The 19,705-nt window shown below is 36.1% G+C and overlaps 5 protein-coding genes across 6 annotated transcripts; 4 read left to right on the top strand and 1 right to left on the bottom strand.

Annotated features, from left to right (window-relative positions):
• The first annotated feature begins 1,648 nt into the window (after window positions 1-1,648).
• Window positions 1,649-6,471, top strand: LAZ1 (organic solute transporter ostalpha protein (DUF300)). Its single transcript, XM_021430432.1, has 8 exons — window positions 1,649-2,026; window positions 2,126-2,182; window positions 2,839-2,947; window positions 3,944-4,128; window positions 4,221-4,309; window positions 4,647-4,908; window positions 5,117-5,368; window positions 5,759-6,471. Exons 1-8 carry the CDS (start codon window positions 1,889-1,891, stop codon window positions 6,107-6,109), a joined length of 1,443 nt encoding a protein of 480 aa, XP_021286107.1. The 5' UTR covers window positions 1,649-1,888; the 3' UTR covers window positions 6,110-6,471.
• Window positions 6,472-6,717: 246 nt separating this feature from the next.
• Window positions 6,718-9,161, bottom strand: LOC110417867 (Phosphoglycerate mutase family protein). Its single transcript, XM_021430434.2, has 6 exons — window positions 8,971-9,161; window positions 8,564-8,644; window positions 8,119-8,247; window positions 7,838-7,900; window positions 7,485-7,609; window positions 6,718-7,028 (listed from the first exon to the last, which is right to left on the bottom strand). Exons 1-6 carry the CDS (start codon window positions 9,073-9,075, stop codon window positions 6,836-6,838), a joined length of 696 nt encoding a protein of 231 aa, XP_021286109.1. The 5' UTR covers window positions 9,076-9,161; the 3' UTR covers window positions 6,718-6,835.
• Window positions 9,162-9,416: 255 nt separating this feature from the next.
• On the top strand, window positions 9,417-12,275 carry ATSLY1 (Sec1/munc18-like (SM) proteins superfamily). Its single transcript, XM_021431194.2, has 2 exons — window positions 9,417-9,617; window positions 9,925-12,275. Exons 1-2 carry the CDS (start codon window positions 9,587-9,589, stop codon window positions 11,760-11,762), a joined length of 1,869 nt encoding a protein of 622 aa, XP_021286869.1. The 5' UTR covers window positions 9,417-9,586; the 3' UTR covers window positions 11,763-12,275.
• Window positions 12,276-12,542: 267 nt separating this feature from the next.
• LOC110418104 (putative F-box protein At4g22660) lies at window positions 12,543-13,916 on the top strand. The gene has a single exon (XM_021430729.1). It carries the CDS (start codon window positions 12,543-12,545, stop codon window positions 13,914-13,916), a length of 1,374 nt encoding a protein of 457 aa, XP_021286404.1.
• A 535-nt stretch (window positions 13,917-14,451) lies between these two features.
• On the top strand, window positions 14,452-19,662 carry LOC110418525 (isocitrate dehydrogenase [NAD] regulatory subunit 1, mitochondrial-like). Of its 2 annotated transcripts, XR_002445401.2 has the most exons (6): window positions 14,452-15,110; window positions 15,197-15,436; window positions 16,937-17,015; window positions 17,153-17,470; window positions 18,619-19,167; window positions 19,342-19,662. XR_002445401.2 is itself a non-coding variant. In XM_021431271.1 (4 exons), exons 1-4 carry the CDS (start codon window positions 14,607-14,609, stop codon window positions 17,425-17,427), a joined length of 1,098 nt encoding a protein of 365 aa, XP_021286946.1. In that variant the 5' UTR covers window positions 14,452-14,606; the 3' UTR covers window positions 17,428-17,679. The 2 variants fall into 2 exon arrangements, 1 of the variants encoding a protein (XP_021286946.1); XM_021431271.1 differs by lacking the exons at window positions 18,619-19,167; window positions 19,342-19,662 and having other exon boundaries at window positions 17,153-17,679.
• The last annotated feature ends 43 nt before the right edge of the window (window positions 19,663-19,705 follow it).

Raw genomic sequence — 19,705 nt, forward strand, 5'->3', positions numbered from 1 at the left:
TTCATCCATAATTATATATATATATGAAATTAATGATATTATTTATATGTTATAATATTTTATATCAAAGTTTATATAAATAATAACTAATTATAAATAATATGTTATAAAATCTAAGGTGATAGCTAATAAACTTATTAAGTGTAATCATATAAATAAAGTTTATTATAAGTTGTAGTAATGTTCATGTATAAATTAAATATATGTATGTATAATATATTATTTTATTATATACATAATTAATGGTACAAATTATATGTTAAAATGTTTTATATCAAAGTTTGTATAAATAATAATTAATTATAAATAATATATTATAAAATCTAAGTGATAACTAATAAAGTTATTAAGTGTAATCATATAAATAAAGTCTATTATAAGTTATATTAATACTTATGTATAAATTCAATATATGTATATATAATATATGACTTTATTGTATATATATATATATATATATATATGAAATTAATGACCTAACTTATATGTTATAATGATTTATATCAAAGTTTGTATAAATAATAACTAATTATAAAAAATATGTTATAAAATCTAAGGTGATAACTAATAAAGTTATTAAGTGTAATAATATAAATAAAGTTTATTATAAATTATAGTAATGTTTATGTATAAATTAAATATATGTATATATAATATATTTACACAATTATATATATATTCAGAACATTTTATATTACAAAATATTACTAAAGTGTAATAATTGTAACATATTAATAAATACGATATTTACTATTATATATTATAATATTAACATATAAATTAAATTATTTAAAATATATAGCTTGTAATTTCATATTAATATATATTTATAAATAAATATATATAATTAATATTAAATTGTTATGATTATAGTTTGTAAATGTACATAAAATACCTTCATATATTTTAAGTATATTATTAATTAAGTTAGCTATCAATTCTTCTTAACATATATAGAAAATATTATAAATATATTTAAATATAACTAGTTTGGTTTTTGGGTACATTGATCCAAAAATTTTAAAATTGAGAACTTACCAAAAAACTAATTACACTAAATATTTTAGACCAATTGATCGAGTGGATCAATTAAACCTAACCGTTTTACCTAAATCACATTTAGTTTGAGTGGGTAATTAATTTGAATTGGTTTTACTCATTTCTGGTGGTGAGTGGCCCTTGTCTTTTCTTGTTTAAAATCATAATCTAATAAATTATTTTTTGATTAAGGTTTGTGAGATTATTTTATTATTAAATAAAAAATTATTTTAAAAAATTTATTAAAAATATATATAATAAATAAAAAATTTTAAAGGCCACAATTTTAAAAACTCTTAATTAACTAAAACAATTTAAAAAAAGATAGAAACTTGAAATAATTCTTAATTCTTAATTTTCATAATTTTAATTTTTCAGTATACGATTTCACATTTTTCCCGCAATCAATAATACGCATGTAAATTACTCAAAATTTTATATACATGTAAAAGTTAAAACAAAATTAACCAATTTACAAAAAAGAAAAAAAAACATTGAGAAAAATAAACCACTGGGCTGGGTAAACCGAGGTGGGGCGAAATTGAAATGTACAAAAAAGTAAAGGGGCATTAAGGTAATCTAATTCAGCTACGGATAAAACAGATCTACGTGCAGCGTCCGTGCCAGAGCTTCATCTCTGTCGACTACTTTTGGTCCTCCATTTTCAATCAATCAAAGCTTTCTCTAGGGTTTTCAATTTTTCCGTATCCGTTCGACTAAAAACCCTCCGTTTTCTTTGAAACAAACGGAGTTAGCGATGATCATCCGGTTGATTTTTGTAACTTCTTTTCTGGAAGTGGAAAATCAATTATGCTGATTATCATCAAAGTAAAAGAAAGTGTTGTAGCTGATGAAGATTGCAGATTACCTATTGGGCTATTCGCCTCCTATTTGGGCGACTTTGATAGCTGGAGTCCTTTTAGTCATAACTCTTTCGCTTTCATTGTATCTTATTTTCGAACACCTCTCTTCGTACAAGAATCCTGAGGTGAGTTTTTGTTTTGTTAGAGATTTTATTTAGTTCTTTCTTTACTGCTTATTTCATATTGCTTTGGTTAACTTTTTGTTTGGTCTTTTTGACTGGCAGGAGCAAAAGTTTTTGATCGGAGTTATTCTTATGGTTCCTTGCTACTCTGTAGAATCAGTGAGTTTTTTGATCGCATTGATTTTCTTTTTCTGTTGAGTGGAAGCTATTTAATCTTAGAGCTGGATGTTTTATGTAGTTCGGATCTTGCAACTCCTAGTGTTTTTGCGTTAATTTTTAAGGTTTTTTTAATGATAAGAAGTGTTTTATGATATTGTAAGACTAAAATCATCAGCATGTATTTTGAGTTTAGATAACTTCAAAGATTTTTGAAATCGTTGTCTATTTTTGCTCGAATTTATGGACTGTTAGGTGAAAAGTTAGTGTTCTGGAGTTTATGGAATCTGAGTCTAAGCGAAATCACTGGCTTAAACATTGAGTGATTAATGCTGGAAACTTTTTGCTTTTAAAGACGCTTGTAGTGGGAAATTTCTGTAGTTGAACTCCTGAAAATTGAAATATTTTGCTTGACTTTGAAGTTTTGAAGTAAAATTTTGGTGTTTGAGATTGCTGAATATACCTTAAGAAATTTATAAAATTTAGTAGCAGTTTTGTATGAAATTTGACCTATATTCAGCTTAAATTTTAAGTTTGGTGTGCATTTTAAGTCTAAAAGATTTTTAGCATTCTAGATATAATTTTGGCACAATACTTCAATGTGCTTTGGTGCAATTGTATGTTATTTTCTTTCTTGCTAACTTGGATTATTTTAACAGTTTGTATCATTGGTGGATCCATCAATTAGTGTTGATTGTTCAATACTACGTGATTGCTATGAATCATTTGCCATGTATTGCTTCGGAAGATACCTTGTTGCTTGCTTGGGTATGTCCATTTCTAGAGCCTTGAAGTTAAAATAAAGATATTATTTTGTAATTGTGGATCACCGATACGTGTTATTTCATTGAATTCATGGTTTCTATAATGGCATCTTTATACTTTTTCCTTCTGTTAAACTGCTTTTGTATCCTTGAATCTTAATTTTGGATAGCCTGTTATTGTTTTTAACGCCTTTGCACAGATATTTCAACACTTCGCTTTTTCTTTATCTTCCTATTTAAGAATGTATAGATTCTTATGATGTCGTATAAAGAATGGTCACTCATAATGTGCCTAATTTCTAGTTAAATTCTAAAAGAAAATGTGTGTTTCTCTGTTGGTTTTACTCAAGCAAGGTCCTGTACATGATTATTGGCAGCTCTAACCTTTATCTTTAGCATTCATGACCAATTCTCAAGGCTCAAAACTGCAAATTCTATGTAGGGGCTGTAGGACGTTTCCGGTTACTAGCCAATGACTGGTTTTAGTTTAAACTTGTTTGGTGTTAAGAATGTCATAAATTGAGCTATTAATGACACATGTATGAAATATCTCAGACTGACACGCACATGCACAAAGAAAAGAGGTAATCAAAATATTGCTATTATTGGATAAGTTATAATGTAAATATTTCATTCATTAAGGAGATACCAAAGAAGATTGGATGGTACTCTCAAACTGACTTATGCATACTAGTTTTTTCATGTATTTGACAATGTGGACCTAAAACTTCTGACATAATTTCTTTCAAAATGTTCAGAAATTAAAGTTTTTGCATGACATATGCATTTCTGGTTTATGGGCTTTTCAAGGTTCCATCATACAGCATAAATCTCAAAGCTCCACAGGCTACTTGTTAAATATTTTATTTTCATTTTTCTTCTCCCGCGTATTTTTAATGGTCTTCATTTTTCCAGAGTTGAGCTACTGTTTATTTAAAGGACTGATACTGAGAAGGTTTTTCCCTTTATTGCAATCTTTCCTTCAATTTCTGCTTTTAAGGTGGTGAAGAGAGGACTATTGAATTCATGGAAAGACTAGGACGTGCAAGTGCTAAAAGTCCACTATTGGGACTTGACTGTGAAAAGGGAACTGTTAAGCACCCTTTTCCCATGAATTATATCCTAAGACCATGGAAACTTGGTCAGTGGTTTTACCAAGTTGTCAAGTTCGGCATAGTCCAATATGTAAGTGCTCTTTAGCTTTAAGAAAATGAAGTATCCCTTTTGCTTCTGTCTTTGGTTTCCTATTTTAACAGAGCTGTATGCTTTGTTGGCAGATGATAATCAAGTTATTGACTGCTCTTTTAGCAGTAATTCTTGAAGCTTTTGGTGTATATTGTGAAGGAGAATTCAACTGGGGATGTGGGTAAGATGATCTTAATGTAGAATGTTGTTAAAGATAATGAGGATTATTGTGTGGGTTATTAGTCAAAAGAACTTTTCTGGGTGGAAGAAAGTAGTTTTGAAGGATTGTGATTCATATTGATGCTACTTTTAGTGCTTCACCTTCTAAGCAACAAGCCACTTCAAATTAGAATTTATGATGATGTTTCGCTTGTGAGCATTAGTGTTTGTTTAAAATATTCTAGAACTATGTTCTTGCACTTAAAGTGGTGAACATTCATTAGTGAAACAGAATTTTGTGAATTGCCCCTCTTAAGAAATTTCTCATTATCTTGGCATTTTTTTTCCTGATTTTGCAGGTATCCTTATATGGCAGTGGTTCTCAATTTTAGTCAGTCATGGGCTTTATACTGTTTAGTTCAATTTTATACTGTCACAAAGGATGAACTGGCTCACATAAAGCCATTGGCCAAGTTTTTGACTTTTAAATCAATTGTGTTTTTAACTTGGTGGCAAGGTGTGGCGATTGCCCTTTTTTATGCTCTTGGTCTGTTCAGAAGTCCAATTGCCGAAGGCTTGCAGTTTAAGTCAAGTGTCCAAGACTTCATTATTTGTATAGAGGTAGATGTCTTCAATTACCAATTTATTTTTTCTGGGTAGTACTCCTATTTACTATAGGTATGCAGCTATGTAATAAATAATCAAAAGATTAACCCATTTGCATGTAAACTGGAACATTACGTTTGTCGATCATCTAAAAAGCTTGTAAATTCTGTAAGTCTTTCTCTAATATGAAAGTTTGACATGTCATTCTATTCCTCCAGCACAGATGGGCATTGCTTCTGTTGTTCACCTATACGTTTTCCCTTCCAAACCTTATGAGCTAATGGGAGATCGCATTCCTGGAAGTGTTTCAATCCTTGGAGACTATGCATCTGTTGATTGCCCTCTGGATCCTGACGAGGTTAGGGACAGTGAGCGGCCCACAAAGCTACGTCTACCTCAGCCTGACATAGAGGTTCGAAGTGGCATGACCATCAAAGAAAGTGTGAAGGATGTATTTATTGGTGGTGGTGGATATGTAAGTACTCAGTTTAACTACTAGTGCAATTTTAGATTTAGCTGTGTACATGGAGATTATTAATTAATGGTTAGTGAGAAAATAATTATGGTGTGCTGTAATTACCTAATAGGTGAGAGTTGCTGGTTCTCCATAATAGCATTTCTTCAGGTAGATGGAAAACCAAAAAGTTGCTAATTAATATCCACAATACAACCACAGTTGGTCAAAACCCGAAAGTACGAGGCAGATTGTCACATTATGTTCGTTCATGGCCATTTTGAAGAGCATAAAACTTTTGTTACCTTTTTGTGCCTATAAAGTCAAATCTTTCGAAGATCAGATCTTTTTCTTTTGTTTTCGTTAGTATGTTGACATTACTAGTGCTGAATCTGCTCTTTTCTTGTGCAGATTGTGAATGATGTAAAATTTACGGTAAACCAAGCAGTTGAGCCTGTTGAGAAGGGGATTACCAAGTTCAATGAGAAACTGCATAAGATCTCTCAAAACATCAAGAAGCATGACAAAGACAGGAGAAAGACAAAGGATGATAGTTGCATTGCCACATCTGCACGGAGGGTAATTCGTGGTATAGATGATCCCCTCTTAAATGGGAGCATTAGTGATAGTGGGGTTGCAAGGGGAAAGAAACATCGTAGAAAGTCAGGATATACCAGTGCAGAAAGTGGAGGAGAAAGCAGCAGTGATCAGAGCTATGGTGGATATCAGATTAGGGGCCGTAGATGGGTTACAAAGGATTAAAGCTTAGATGAATAATTGTGGCTATATGAACAGAAGACATGCCGGTGTGAGTGCTTCAAGAGACATCCCTATTCTTAGCTTTTGGGTGGCTTGCTTGGTTTACTTGCTCAAGAGTATTATTTCTGCAAGATGCGGCTGAAGATTTCTTTCGAATTCCTGCTGTCAATATTTTCCCATCAAATGGGGTGGTTGTTTATGCAGGGGTCTCGTGGGTAAGTACTGTAATACGTGTCATGCTGTATACAGTTTATTCAGGGCTTGGCCATTGCATACAATGAATTAAGAATCGAGTTGCATGACTGGTGACATCTGTGCTCAAATATTTTTGAGAGATGTTTTGAGGCCAAACCAAGCTTGATTAATGTCTGGAAATCCTTGCCCTGAAAGTTTTGAACAGATCAGAGCTATCTGTATTCTTGCGATGAATATGTGCACGATATTTGAAAGCATTCTCCCTCTTATCTCCCAAGTAATATATTCTTTTGCTCAGAACGATGCAATTTTAACAGTACTGCAGTGGCTTTATTCTTATGCATTTTTAAATAGAGTAACGGTAAATACAGCAACACCCATATAAAGTCCTCATCAGGTACTTGCAATGCCATAGCTAGCATTATGAAATGAAAGATTGATCATATGAATGTCAAGTAAATCATTCGGTCATAAAATGCTGGCCAAATTTTCCCGACAACTTGGTGGAAGAAACAATAAAGGAGGAGCTGCAGATTATAAAACTACCCGAAGTTCGCCAGTAAGCAGTGCGAACTGTCGATGCTGTGATAAAATAGAAGGGAGTCTAACTGCTTGAATTCTCGATCCTAGGTCATTGCTACTCGGTTCCGTCTGTTCTGAAGCTGCACTGAGCATGGTTTGCAAGATTTGCAGGGGATCACCATGGCTGACAACCAAGATCACACATCTGCTTTGAAAAAGAAAGAATCTTAACTTAGACTAGTCTCACAATAAGCGGAAAGAGGAATAATTTGCACTGCTGGATTGCACTGCTTCAGCATGTTATCATAATAATGATACTGCATACCTATTATTACACAGCACATTGGTATAACCAATCTGATAAGCAATTCTACTTTTTGGAGCAAATTTCTACTTTTAGTCAGAGACTAAACTAGAATCATTATTCCTTTACTTTTAACCACTCTTAGGATTCCAATCGTAAGGAACTCCATGCCTATGCACACAATGACTGATTCACTACTCCATACCTACCATAGAAGGGGAGGACATCTCATAATTTGGGATGCTTGTTAAGCATGTTCTGTGTGGAAAAACAGAAATGACAATGCTGTTTGATGTTCTAGAACTATTCCATCGGTCTTATTTGCTCCAAAGTCAAAAGAAAGGAGAATAAATTTACACTTGGTATTCTGATTCCATGGTTGCCATAGCACTTGCAAGTCTAGAGGCCACATCATCAACACTTTCTCCACCTTCTGGCCTTGTGAATGGATCTTTTTCATCCATAGCCCATATTTCTGGATACTGTTTATGATGTACAAGAAAAGTTAGGAAAAACTCGAATGTGAACAGCCCTAAAAGGGTAAAATAAGCAAAATTTGAACTTATTTAACAGTTTGTTGCCTAAATTGCCCTACATATCAACTCAATAACCTATTACTGTTGTGTTATATGGAAGACCTCAGGATCCTTCAGCTGCAAAACTAATGCCTGGCAAAAGTGTAAACTGAGAGCTGTGTACAGATCACTTACTTTGTCATGTGACAGAAGTTCAAAAGAAGGACCAAAGTAACGTTCTCGAAGATCTTCTATGACCTGTCCTTTCAGGCAATTGCATTCGTTCAATATCAGTGTGGAGAAAAAGTAGAAACAGAAATATCATTCGATATCTCATTTTTCCCCGAGAAAAGATCCAAATCTAAATCAGAGAACCTCTGATCTAGAATCATGATTAACATCTCAATGATGAGCATCATTTGATCCTTCCCTCCCCAATTCAACATGTGAGTCATTGAGATGGCGAAATAGCTCACCTTACATTGAGGGCCCTCAAATGGAATATTCAGAACGGATGCAACAACCTCTGCTGTATGACTTGTCCTTGCAAATGGTGAGTAACAAATGCGCACATTAGAAAGTGGTATGGTTTTTTCCTTCAATTCCTGCAATTGGTACATAATCCATCAGTAAGTAAAGCAGCTTTCTTTTCTTTTCCCTTTTCTATTAAAGGAGAGCAAGGTTAGAGACTAGGCTATAAAGGAGAGCCTTCAACTTCTCATCAGAACTAGTTGCAAGCAACTTCTTTATTTTCAGTAATTGGTGCCTACATTCTGTTAAAAGTAATCATCATTCAAGTCAGCTATGTGATTTTCAGTGTTAATATTCCCAGTAACCTTCAATCAGCATTGTGAATTTATTCACTCGCAGGGGATGGTAGTTATTTGAAAAAAAGGGGAAATTAATGCAAAAAGTACTTACCTTGAGGAATAATTTTCCAGCCAACTGTGCCTGCTCAACACCTTCAGATGCCAACCCATATTCAGAACGAGTGCCATTTTCCTGATGGGATTCTGATTATTGGTTAATAAACAGAGCCAAGTAGCAAACTTGGAAATGGGCAAATGGATAGAATCTAGAGAGTGACGCATAAATCTATAGGTTTGCAAATGATATGAAAAGAAATTATAGCCAAACTGAAGCTTAACATCACTTGGCATCCCTAAGAAATATGCCCTGAAGCTGACAGGATCACAGTCTAAGATCAATTCCACATATTTCCAGGATAGACCCAGATAAGATAATCATTATTTACAACAAAACGAGGGCTGCCTGCAAAAAGAAGTAGTCATAAAGCATTGGAAGACAAATGAAAGGGATTGACTGACCAATGAAGAAACAACAAGGCCTTTCTCATTTGGGATGCTTTTGCCATGCCTGAGGACCCAGTATCTGTTACGCAAAAACGACAACGTTTTTATATCTGTTTGCATTGTCACTGGTTCTTTCAGTTTGCTTGAAACTGTGAGAGAACTCTATATGCCTCCTATATTAGAAGGAAATCTTTCCTAAAGTCGCGTTTGGACATTGGGGAGTTTCCTGCTTTCTTTTACACCGTTAACTAATTGAGTACTATATGCGGCAGCCAAACATGTCTTTTTCAAAATCCTTTTAATATTCTTCCAATTAAACCCATAATTTCCACGTGGCAAGTGCAAGTTCCCAGTTGCAGAGGACTAAAATAAACTCGCCGCAGAATACCCTACTTCTAATTTACCTGCTTTTTTTTTTTCATTTCCATTTTTTTAATTATTTCACTATTTACGACCCTTGGATCTTTAGTTCATGGATTTCACTCCCTCGAAATTGCAACAAGGAGAAACGGAGAAGAGAGCTCTCCCAAAAGGCTTTCCATTACCCAAGAGAAACCGAGAGCAGCGAATTTGAGTCTTGAAATTTGGGAGTAACTTGTTGGGTGCAAAGAGATTAATTTTTCAGTCTTCTATGGCTCTCAATCTTCGCCAGAAACAGACAGGTGAATTCCCTCTCTAGATCTCTCTCTTTCATTTCCCCTCAAGATACCAAAATCCCATTTCATTTCTCTTTTTAAATTTTAATTTAGATGCAATTAGAACAAACTCTTGTGACTCTAATTTTGACCCTGTTAAACTTTTGTTGAATTTGATCTATTATTCTATGAATCTAAATCCATAAATCTCCCACAAGTATGTTTTGGATCTAGTTTAGTCTGGCTTTTTAGATATTGGGTTGAATTTGATATGTCATTTTGGACCTTTGATCTTAGTGGGTGTTTTGGTCTTTATCTTTTGCTGGGTTTACAGAATGTATAATCCGAATGCTGAATCTGAATCAACCTGTGAATCCCGCTGGAACTGCTAATGAGGAGGTTTACAAGATCTTGATTTATGACAGATTTTGTCAAAATATACTGTCCCCACTGATTCATGTCAAGGATCTGCGCAAGCACGGTGTTACCCTGTACTTCCTTATTGATAAGGATCGAAAACCTGTCCATGATGTGCCAGCTGTGTATTTTGTTCAGCCTAGTCATTCCAATATCCAGAGAATCGTAGCTGATGCCTCACGTTCACTCTATGATAGTTTCCATCTGAATTTCTCTTCATCTATACCAAGGCCGCTTTTGGAGGATCTTGCTTCTGGGACTTTGAATTCCGATTCAATTCATAGGATTTCGAAGGTTCATGATCAGTATTTGGAGTTTGTGACGCTGGAGGATAATTTGTTCTCGTTGTCACAGAAGTCTACATATGTCCAATTGAATGACCCATCTGCAGGGGATAAAGAGATTGAGGACATTATTGAGAGGGTTGTTGGTGGATTATTTTGCGTTTTGGCTACACTTGCACTGGTGCCGATAATAAGATGCCCGCGTGGTGGACCAGCAGAGTTGGTTGCTTCAGCATTGGATCAGAAGTTGAGGGATCATTTGTTGTCAAAGAACAATTTGTTTTCTGAAGGTGGGAGTTTTGTAAGCTCATTTCAGCGTCCAGTTTTGTGTATCTTTGATCGGAATTTTGAGTTATCTGCTGGATTACAACATGATTTTAGGTACCGCCCACTTGTACATGATATTCTTGGATTGAAACTTAATAGGTTGAGTGTGCCTGGAGAGAAAGGTGGAATGAAATCGTATGAGTTGGATAGCTCAGACCCATTTTGGATGGCAAATGGATCGTTGGAATTTCCTGAAGTTGCTGTTGAGATTGAGACCCAATTAAACAAATATAAGAAGGATGTTGATGAGGTGAATAGAAGGACTGGTGGGACTGCAGGAACTGAGTTTGATGGGACAGACTTGATTGGGAACACAAAGCACTTGATGAATGCAGTGAACTCCCTGCCTGAGCTGACAGATCGGAAGCAGGTTATTGATAAACACACAAACATTGCAACGGTGCTCTTGGGTGAAATAAAGGAGAGATCTCTTGATTCTTATGCTAAGAAGGAGAATGACATGATGGTTAGAGGTAGCATTGATCGAAATGAGTTGCTGAGTGTACTTAAGGGAAAAGGTACAAAGGCAGATAAGCTGCGGTTTGCTATAATGTATATTATCTCTTCAGAAACCATTAATCCATCAGAAGCAGAAGCAGTGGAAGCAGCACTAAGAGAATCTGACGTTGATACAAGTGCATTTCAGTATGTGAAGAAGATCAAGTCATTGAATGTTTCATTGGCGTCAGCAAATTCTGCTAGTAGAAGTAACATTGTTGATTGGGCTGAGAAGATTTACGGCCAGTCAATTAGTGCTGTCACAGCTGGTGTGAAGAACCTATTATCTAGTGATAGGCAGCTAGCATTGACAAGGACTGTGGAAGCTTTGATGGAGGGGAAGCCAAACCCTGAAATTGATTCTTACCTTGTGTTTGATCCTCGTGCCCCAAAGTCAGGCTCTGGCACTAGTAGCAGCCATCTGAAAGGACCTTTTAAAGAAGCTATTGTTTTCATGATCGGTGGTGGAAATTACGTGGAGTATGGCAGCTTGCAAGAGCTTGCACAGCGTCAGCAGCCTGTCAAGTATGTTATATATGGAACAACAGAAATTTTAACCGGATCGGAGTTTGTTGAGCAACTCGCGCTGTTGGGGCAGAAGATGGGATTGGGCAGTACAGTTGCTACCTCATCAGCAACCAATTAATGCACCTTTTGGATACAATGTGCAGAGCGTGCTATTCGCTTGGTCCAGTGCATAAAGGAAGCAGCACGATCCAATTGGAGATGCCATTTGATCAAGTAAATACAGATTTGAAGCTGGTTATCTGAGCACCTATGCACTTAGTTGGGCCATGCACTTTTTTCTTGATATTAAGCCCACATGCTGGTTTTGATCGAGACTTGAACCTTTTACTATTCAGAAACACATATATATTTGTTCCATCACAGTGAGTAGGTATTTTGACAATGAATAGCATCTTTTTTTTTCTCTTTGGGTAAGTTTCTGCAGTTGGGGTGCTGTCAATACCCACTTTCTATTCTCTTGGCTATCGCTTTTCTTTCCCCTACTTGGCTGTATTAAAAGTTTCAGTTGGATTTCCTTTTACCCCATAATTTCATCAGATATCAATAGATGAGTGTTATTCAGATTCATTTGTAGTTTGTAATTGTATTCTTGGAAAATGTCAGAAACGGCTTGTCTTAATGCCTTCAATTACTTGATTCATTGGTGGCGATTGGACCTATTTCTTTGCTGTGTGTTGCCTACTTCCGGTTGAACTAGGACAACCCTTATCCATCTTAAATTCAGTAACCCAACTTTAAAATTTAAAATTAGATAACCCAACTTTAAAATTTAAAATTAGATAGATATGTTGTCTTTTTTTTAAGTATAAACTTTCTGGAATCTCCTTGTTTAATTGTCTCACGTCTGAGGTATCTTTCCTGTTTAATTTTCTCGTCTGCTACATTGAGCTAAGCTGGGATGCTGAGCGCTTTGTTTCAAGCTCGCAGAAGTCTTGGGCTGTGCCTTGGGAAAGGCCGGTCTTCTGTCTCGAAGCCATTCGTGGAAGGAATATGCGAAAAAGAGCATGAAAAAACTCAACAGGTTCATCCACAATGGGACAAACTTCCTCGTGACATATGGGGCTTAATCTTTCAACGTCTCTTATTAGTGGATCGAATTCACGCCAGCCTCGTGTGCAAACAATGGAGTTCAGCCCTAAAGCAGTCTCCTCCTCAACCGATCTGGATTCTGCTGCCTCCAGACGATGTTAATAATAACAAAGATTGCGAACATATGATAAGCTTCTTTGACTTGGGTGAAGGTGCAATTGGAAAGCTGAATCTCCCCAAGTCAATATCAGGAGCGACTCTCATCGGGGCTTCCAAAGGTTGGCTTGCACTCACCAAGGGCAAGAAAAATAGTTTGCAAATTTTTCTGCTTGATCCAATTTCAGGGGTTCAAATTCCTCTTCCTCCCTTGTCAACAATAAGATCGACTTCGGAAGATACGAACGCCATTGATAAGATTGAAATATCTTCCAGGGATGCATCCCAATCCGTCGTTGCAGCATGCTTTGATGAGGGCAAGATTTTGGCACTGTGCAGACCGAAGGATAAGAGGTGGATCCTATTTGAAGGGTTAGGTGTAGCTGATGATCATCGTTACGCATGCATTTTATTCTGCCATGGAATATTATATGCATTGATTACAACAGAAGACGATGAAGTCACTTTTCAATTTCAAACCCATTCCCTGAAATTAGCAAGTGATCATGATGTTGTTTTGAAGCTAATCCCTCTAACAATGTTCGAGATCAGTTCCCCGATTTTCCTTGAAGACCCTCTTGAAGAGGTAGATTCCTTTGGTAAAAACTGGGCTGCAATACCATATTTGGTGGAATCCAATGGCGACTTGCTGATAGTTCTGAAAATATTAGACGCCTTAATAACTGAGGACGAAGTCCAGGATGACGACGACGGGGACGACGTCGAGGCTATATTTTCCTACTGTCGGATTGCCACATTCGAAGTATTCAAGGTTGAAGCAAGTGATGAGACACTATGGTTAACGAGGTTAAGCAACTTAGATGACCAAACCTTGTTCATCGATGGGGTGGATTCACTATCCCTTCCAGGTGAAAACTTCAGTAAAAATTGCATTTACTTTTTGGAAGATTCATTTGGTTACACTGCCGAAGGTTGGAAACCAATCATTTCTCGTGAATCCGGTGTTTTCTACCTTCATGATGGAAGGATAGAACGTTCCCTTCCAAGTTTGGACCTTTCCAAGCTTGGAAAGGATTTTTGTTACCTCTGGTTTTTTCCAAATATCAAGATTGGAGACTTCAATTAAAACTTGGTTAGGTTAGAGGATTGAGAATAGAATAATTAATGTTTTTTTTTATTTGGGAAAAGAGGATTCGAATCTTGTATTATGTATTAATTAATGAATAAAATGTTAGATAACTATATTTGTTTGTTTTTATTTTTTATTGGTATTTATATTAATAAAATTATATGATCTTTTATGAATGTATTTGGCTTTTAAGAAATTTATAATATTCATTTTATATGCATTTATATTCGACCATTTATTTAATTTTTATGAGTGTTTACATAATATGCACAAAACATAATTCTTGAAATATTTGTAGGAATTTCAAAATGAAAAAAAAACCTGTAATTAATATTTACTCATTTCACTTATTTGTAATTTTTCAGAAATTACTAAACAATACAATGCAATTAAAATTTCATATTACAAAGGAAATGAAAAACGTATTACAAGCTTTGAGTAGATTATATTACAGATTACTCACAATTCAGTGAGTAAATTAAGGGTTATAAAAAATTGCAGTGTCCAAATATAAAATATTTAAAATTAAGGGGTACTTTTCAAAATTATCCCTTCCTCTTCCATTTTTCCATTCGCATCTGTCAACGGCCTTCTCTGCAACCGTCCTTTTTTCGTATTTCTCTCAAGATTAAAAACCCTAATTTGACCGCCAAAAACTCCGAAATCTTCAAACACCGTCACCGGAAAATGTCCACGTCACGCAGATCCGTCCCTCTTCTGAAAACCCTTATAGCGCAAAGAACCCATCGCCGAACCGTGACTTACATGCCCCGACCGGGGGATGGAGCCCCGAGACCCGTAACTCTAATCCCAGGAGACGGTATCGGACCGTTGGTGACAAACGCGGTGGAACAAGTGATGGAAGCAATGCACGCGCCGGTTTACTTCGAGAAGTACGAGGTTCACGGCGACATGAAGCGCGTGCCGCAGGAAGTCATAGATTCAATAAAGAAGAACAAAGTTTGTCTGAAAGGAGGGTTGAAGACTCCAATGGGAGGTGGAGTTAGTTCACTGAATATGCAATTGAGAAAAGAATTGGATTTATATGCTTCGTTGGTCAATTGCTGTAACTTACCGGGATTGCCAACCAGACATGAAAACGTGGACATCGTGGTAATTAGGGAGAATACGGAAGGGGAATACTCGGGGCTCGAACATGAGGTCGTGCCTGGCGTTGTTGAGAGTCTTAAGGTATTGATTATATAATCGAATTGTTTTTTTTTTTTAATGAAACTTTGAAGGTTTTCTCACTGTTAGATTAGCTGTTTCTCGTGTAGGTGATAACAAAGTTTTGTTCAGAGCGGATCGCAAAATATGCATTCGAGTATGCCTATTTAAACAATCGAAAGAAGGTTACTGCTGTTCATAAGGCCAATATAATGAAACTCGCTGATGGTTTGTTTTTAGAGTCTTGCCGGGAAGTGGCAACGAAATATCCTAGCATCAAGTACAATGAAATTATTGTGGACAATTGCTGTATGCAACTTGTCTCAAAACCAGAACAATTTGATGTCATGGTATGTGAAGTTTTTAAACAAATTTCTTATATTAACATCTTTTAATATGAATCCGTTTGTAGTCATCGATGTTTATGCATATTTTAGCATTTGGTGATCTTTCCCTCTAGTATAGATTGATATATGACACTAGTTTGGATTGATATATGTATTTATTTTGAAAAGCATATTTGTATTTTATTCATACAAGAGGTACAAGAATGCTGCTGTAAGTCTTTTTCCTGAGATAAAAAGATTTATTGCAGCAGAACACCATTCTTAGACAACACCAATAAAAAAAGTCCTGTGAGTTCACAAAAATATCAGTCCCGGACTCTTTCTAAGCCTGTACATATCAGTAAGCACTCAATAAGCACCTGTGAAGCAAAACCAGTGGTTCATCATAAAACAAAGGCTCATAAGCACCATATCCCTCACAAGACTGACTACCAAAAAGACATCAGCTATGACACAGATGAGCAAAGAATGACTCTACATCCTACTGATGAGATCTCCATATCAGCAACAATTGAAATAGTACCAATCCGTGAGATCCCCCAACACAGACACATCAGTATGTCAATTCCAACCTTAGCCAGGACATGCAAATAAAACCATCAGCAGCTGAGTAGATCAAGTTAGTGTATATCATCAGACCCACCTTACCTGCCCTGCTGAACCTCAAAAGTGTCACTGTGATGAAAACCTTATCAGGCATGAACACGCCCTGGACCACACTGGAACCTGCGGACAAATAAGGCAAGGTCAATCAACACTCACCACCAGTGGAAGAGGAGCCCCCGTTGTAACCACCCAAAGAATCATCTACTTGATGCACCTGCAGAAGATCTTGTTCTCTTCCTACAGCAGCTTTTGCAAGTGAATCTGCCATGCTGTTAGCTGATCTTAAGACATGCTGAATCTCCCATTTCTTGTCTCTGTTTTTGAGATGATTAATGTGCAAGATCTGTGTCCTAAGCCACCATGGAGCTGCATCAGGCCTGTTGACCCATTTAGCAGCCATAGTAGAGTACCTTTCTATTAGCAGATCATGGGCCCTTGCCTTGGAGAAGGTGATTAGTGCCTTTCCTTGGTTATCGTTTAGAATACCTCCAATCCTAGATTCTCCTGAATTTCCCCTTGAAGCCCCATCAGCATTAAACTTAAGTTGCGGGACAGTTCCAACTCACATCTCGTTTTCCTCTCACATCTCGTTGTAATATATATATATATATATATATATAACGTATTACAATTAGTTCAACATATAAATACAGATCTCAATTCCAGATTTTCTTTACCTCTGCTTTAATCATCATTGACATCTTTGTTACCAATGCCAAACACAATTTGAATTGTCGTGAGAAATGTTGTATAATTTGCTGGAAGAATCCATTACCATGGAGATTTTTGGAACATACTTTTAGGTTGCGTTCCATTTATGTTTTTTAGCAAGGGTTTAGTCATTTAACTGTTTTGCCTGATCTTCACCCAACTGCTGGACCTCTTCTGTGTCTTTAGGTAACTCCTAATCTTTACGGAAATCTTGTTGCAAACACAGCAGCTGGTATTGCTGGAGGCACTGGTGTCATGCCAGGAGGTACCAATTACTTACTAATATGCGTTGTTTTTCGGTTATTAGCTATTTCATGGCATGAATATAATCTGGAACCTATATTAGCTACTTGTTTTCTGGCTATTTCTCTTATAATTTAGTCAACAATTCTATGACTACAGGTAATGTTGGAGCTGATCATGCTGTCTTTGAGCAAGGCGCTTCAGCAGGGAATGTGGGAAAAGAAAAGATAGTAGAGCAAAAGAAGGCAAATCCAGTGGCTTTGCTTCTCTCCTCTGCCATGATGTTGAGGCACCTCCAGTTTCCTTCATTTGCTGATCGACTCGAAACTGCAGTGAAACGTGTAATATTAGAAGGTATGTACCGGAGTAAAGATCTCGGTGGAGATAGCAGTACACAGGAAGTTGTTGATGCTGTCATTGCTAAGCTAGACTGATTGGTTGAACTCCTCCATCATGGACTCTTAATATTGTCATTTGGTATGATTTCCTTAATTTCTATATGTCATTCTTAGATTTCAAGCATGATATTCTTTATGGAAATAAAAAGCCAATCTTGATAGCCAAGAATATTTTAATGAAAATTGAGGACTTATGAGTTACGATTTTTATTTTTCCTTTTTTACAATTTAAGATGGATTTGATACTGTGGCATTGGGTGAAATAAGAATCTGGTTTTCTACTCCTTTCATTCCTTTGCAACTTTTTTCTTTAATCTATATTTCTTGGTTTTTTGCTTCTCCTTATTTAGTTTATATAGTTTGCTTATAAAAGCATTAGTCAATGTCAGATGCCTCTAATGAAGTGTTAGAAATTTACGCAGCTCAAGAAGTAAAGGGATTTAGGAGTTATCAGAAACTTGTTTCGTTCAATTTCTACCCTATTTTAATAGACTCGAAATCCAAAGAATGCTAAGATATGTTAACAAAATTATTTTGAGTCCAAAGAACAAGACGAAAAATCAAAACTTTCATCAGTGATGTGTTTAGGAGACAAAAAAAAAAAACATATAACCTCTATTGTTGATTGAGGCCTTATAAAAGAAATTTTGTTTTTAATTTGATGTGTTCACCTTGTGATTGTATAGCACAATCTATAAATATACAATTGATTGGCAATTAAACATTTGAGGTTCAGTTTCAGCCTCTTAGCCTTTGTGCTGTAAGGCCAAGATTTTCCTTGTGGGTTTGAGTTAATTTGTGTCACCTTACTAGCTTTATTCTTCATGTTTGAAACAAATAAATATGTCACCTTATTAGCTCTTTTCTTCATGTTTGAAACCCATGAATAGGCTTTTGTTCATTTGGTTTATAAATGGTAATAAAATAGGTATTTAAGGTGGTGCAATGTTAGGAGTTTTGTATCGTTTTTAATTTTTAGTACATATTTTTTACATTTGATTACAAACGGGAAAGTCCAAAGTCTTTAGTAGGAGGAAAAGAAGAGTCGTAAAATTCAACCTCTATTATCTTGTTAATGGATAAGATGGATTATTCCAAAGAAGTAATACTGGGCTAGAATCCTTAACGCTTATACCTGAATCAGAAATCTTTTCACAATTGATCGTCTGAAAACATTAGATAGATACGTTCTCAAATCCCTTTTGCCTTTGCCTTTGCCTTTGTAAGTACTCACAAAAAAGAGAGATGGAGATGATGGTTCATCCGCCATGGGAGGAACTTCCTCAAGACATATGGGGTTTAATCTTTCAGCGCCTCCCATTAGTGGATCGTGTTCACTCCAGCGTCGTATGCAAACGAATGGAGTGCAGCCCTAAAGCAAACTCCTCGACCCGCATGGAATCTACTGGACCTCGACGATGATAGCAAAGACTGGGATCACATGATTATGACCTACTTTGACTTGAGTGAAAGCACAATTGGAAACCTGAATCTCTCTGACCCAATACCGAAAGGGGATGCTACCGGGGCTTCCAAAGATTGGCTTGTAGAACCAACGAGGGGCACGGCAACTAATAATCTACAAACTTTTCTGCTTGATCCAATTTCAGGGGTTCAAATTCCACTGCCTCCCTTGTCAACAATAACATCGGCTTCAGGAGATTCAAACGTCGTCCTTTATAAAATCCAGGATGCATCCCAATTCGTGGTTGCAGCAAGCTTTGATGAGGGCAAGATCTTGGCATTGTGCAGAGCAAACCATATTCGAAGGGCTAGGTATAGCTGATAATTATCATTAGGCATGTATTACGTTCTGTGACGGAATATTGTATGTGTTAATTACAATGGAAAACGATGAGACCATTCTTCAAGTTCAAACTCATTCCATGAAAGTAGCAGATGGTCATAATGTTATTCTGAAACTAATCCCTTCTATGTACCATGTTGCAGATCCATCTTGAACATTCTCTTGGAGAGGTAGATCCCTTTGGCAGAACTTGGACGGCAACGCCATACTTGGTGGACTCCAACGGTGAGTTGTTGATAGTTTGTAAAATAGTAAATGACGAGGGTGACCAAGACGATGAGCCTCAAACTCCATACGATCGGCTTACAACATTCCAAGTATTCAAGGTTGAAGCAAGTGATACACCATGTTTAAGGAAGTCAAGCAGCATAGTTGACCAAACATTGTTCATCGATGGAGCGGATGCAGTATCGCTGCCCAGTGAATATTTTGGTAGAAATTGCATCTATTTTTTGGAAAATTCATTTAAATATACAGACGAAGGTTGGAAACCAATTACTTTTTTCA

This window comes from Theobroma umbraticum, unplaced genomic scaffold (assembly GCF_002168275.2).
Source record: "Theobroma umbraticum cultivar Fairchild unplaced genomic scaffold, ASM216827v3 scaffold_50.0, whole genome shotgun sequence".
Lineage (NCBI taxonomy): Eukaryota > Viridiplantae > Streptophyta > Magnoliopsida > Malvales > Malvaceae > Theobroma > Theobroma umbraticum.

Coding starts and splice junctions, on each gene's coding strand:
- LAZ1 (XM_021430432.1), top strand. CDS start 1,889: ATGAAGATTGCAGATTACCTATTGGGCTATTCGCCTCCTATTTGGGCG. Junction 2,027..2,125: donor CTTCGTACAAGAATCCTGAG/GTGAGTTTTTGT, acceptor TTTGACTGGCAG/GAGCAAAAGTTTTTGATCGG. Junction 4,909..5,116: donor ACTTCATTATTTGTATAGAG/GTAGATGTCTTC, acceptor CCTCCAGCACAG/ATGGGCATTGCTTCTGTTGT.
- LOC110418525 (XM_021431271.1), top strand. CDS start 14,607: ATGTCCACGTCACGCAGATCCGTCCCTCTTCTGAAAACCCTTATAGCG. Junction 15,111..15,196: donor GCGTTGTTGAGAGTCTTAAG/GTATTGATTATA, acceptor TTTCTCGTGTAG/GTGATAACAAAGTTTTGTTC. Junction 15,437..16,936: donor CAGAACAATTTGATGTCATG/GTATGTGAAGTT, acceptor CTGTGTCTTTAG/GTAACTCCTAATCTTTACGG.
- ATSLY1 (XM_021431194.2), top strand. CDS start 9,587: ATGGCTCTCAATCTTCGCCAGAAACAGACAG. Junction 9,618..9,924: donor TCTTCGCCAGAAACAGACAG/GTGAATTCCCTC, acceptor CTGGGTTTACAG/AATGTATAATCCGAATGCTG.
- LOC110417867 (XM_021430434.2), bottom strand. CDS start 9,075: ATGCAAACAGATATAAAAACGTTGTCGTTTTTGCGTAACAGATACTGG. Junction 7,901..8,118: donor TTGAGGGCCCTCAATGTAAG/GTGAGCTATTTC, acceptor CTGAAAGGACAG/GTCATAGAAGATCTTCGAGA. Junction 7,029..7,484: donor ATGGAATCAGAATACCAAGT/GTAAATTTATTC, acceptor TTTTCAAAGCAG/ATGTGTGATCTTGGTTGTCA.
- LOC110418104 (XM_021430729.1), top strand. CDS start 12,543: ATGCTGAGCGCTTTGTTTCAAGCTCGCAGAAGTCTTGGGCTGTGCCTT.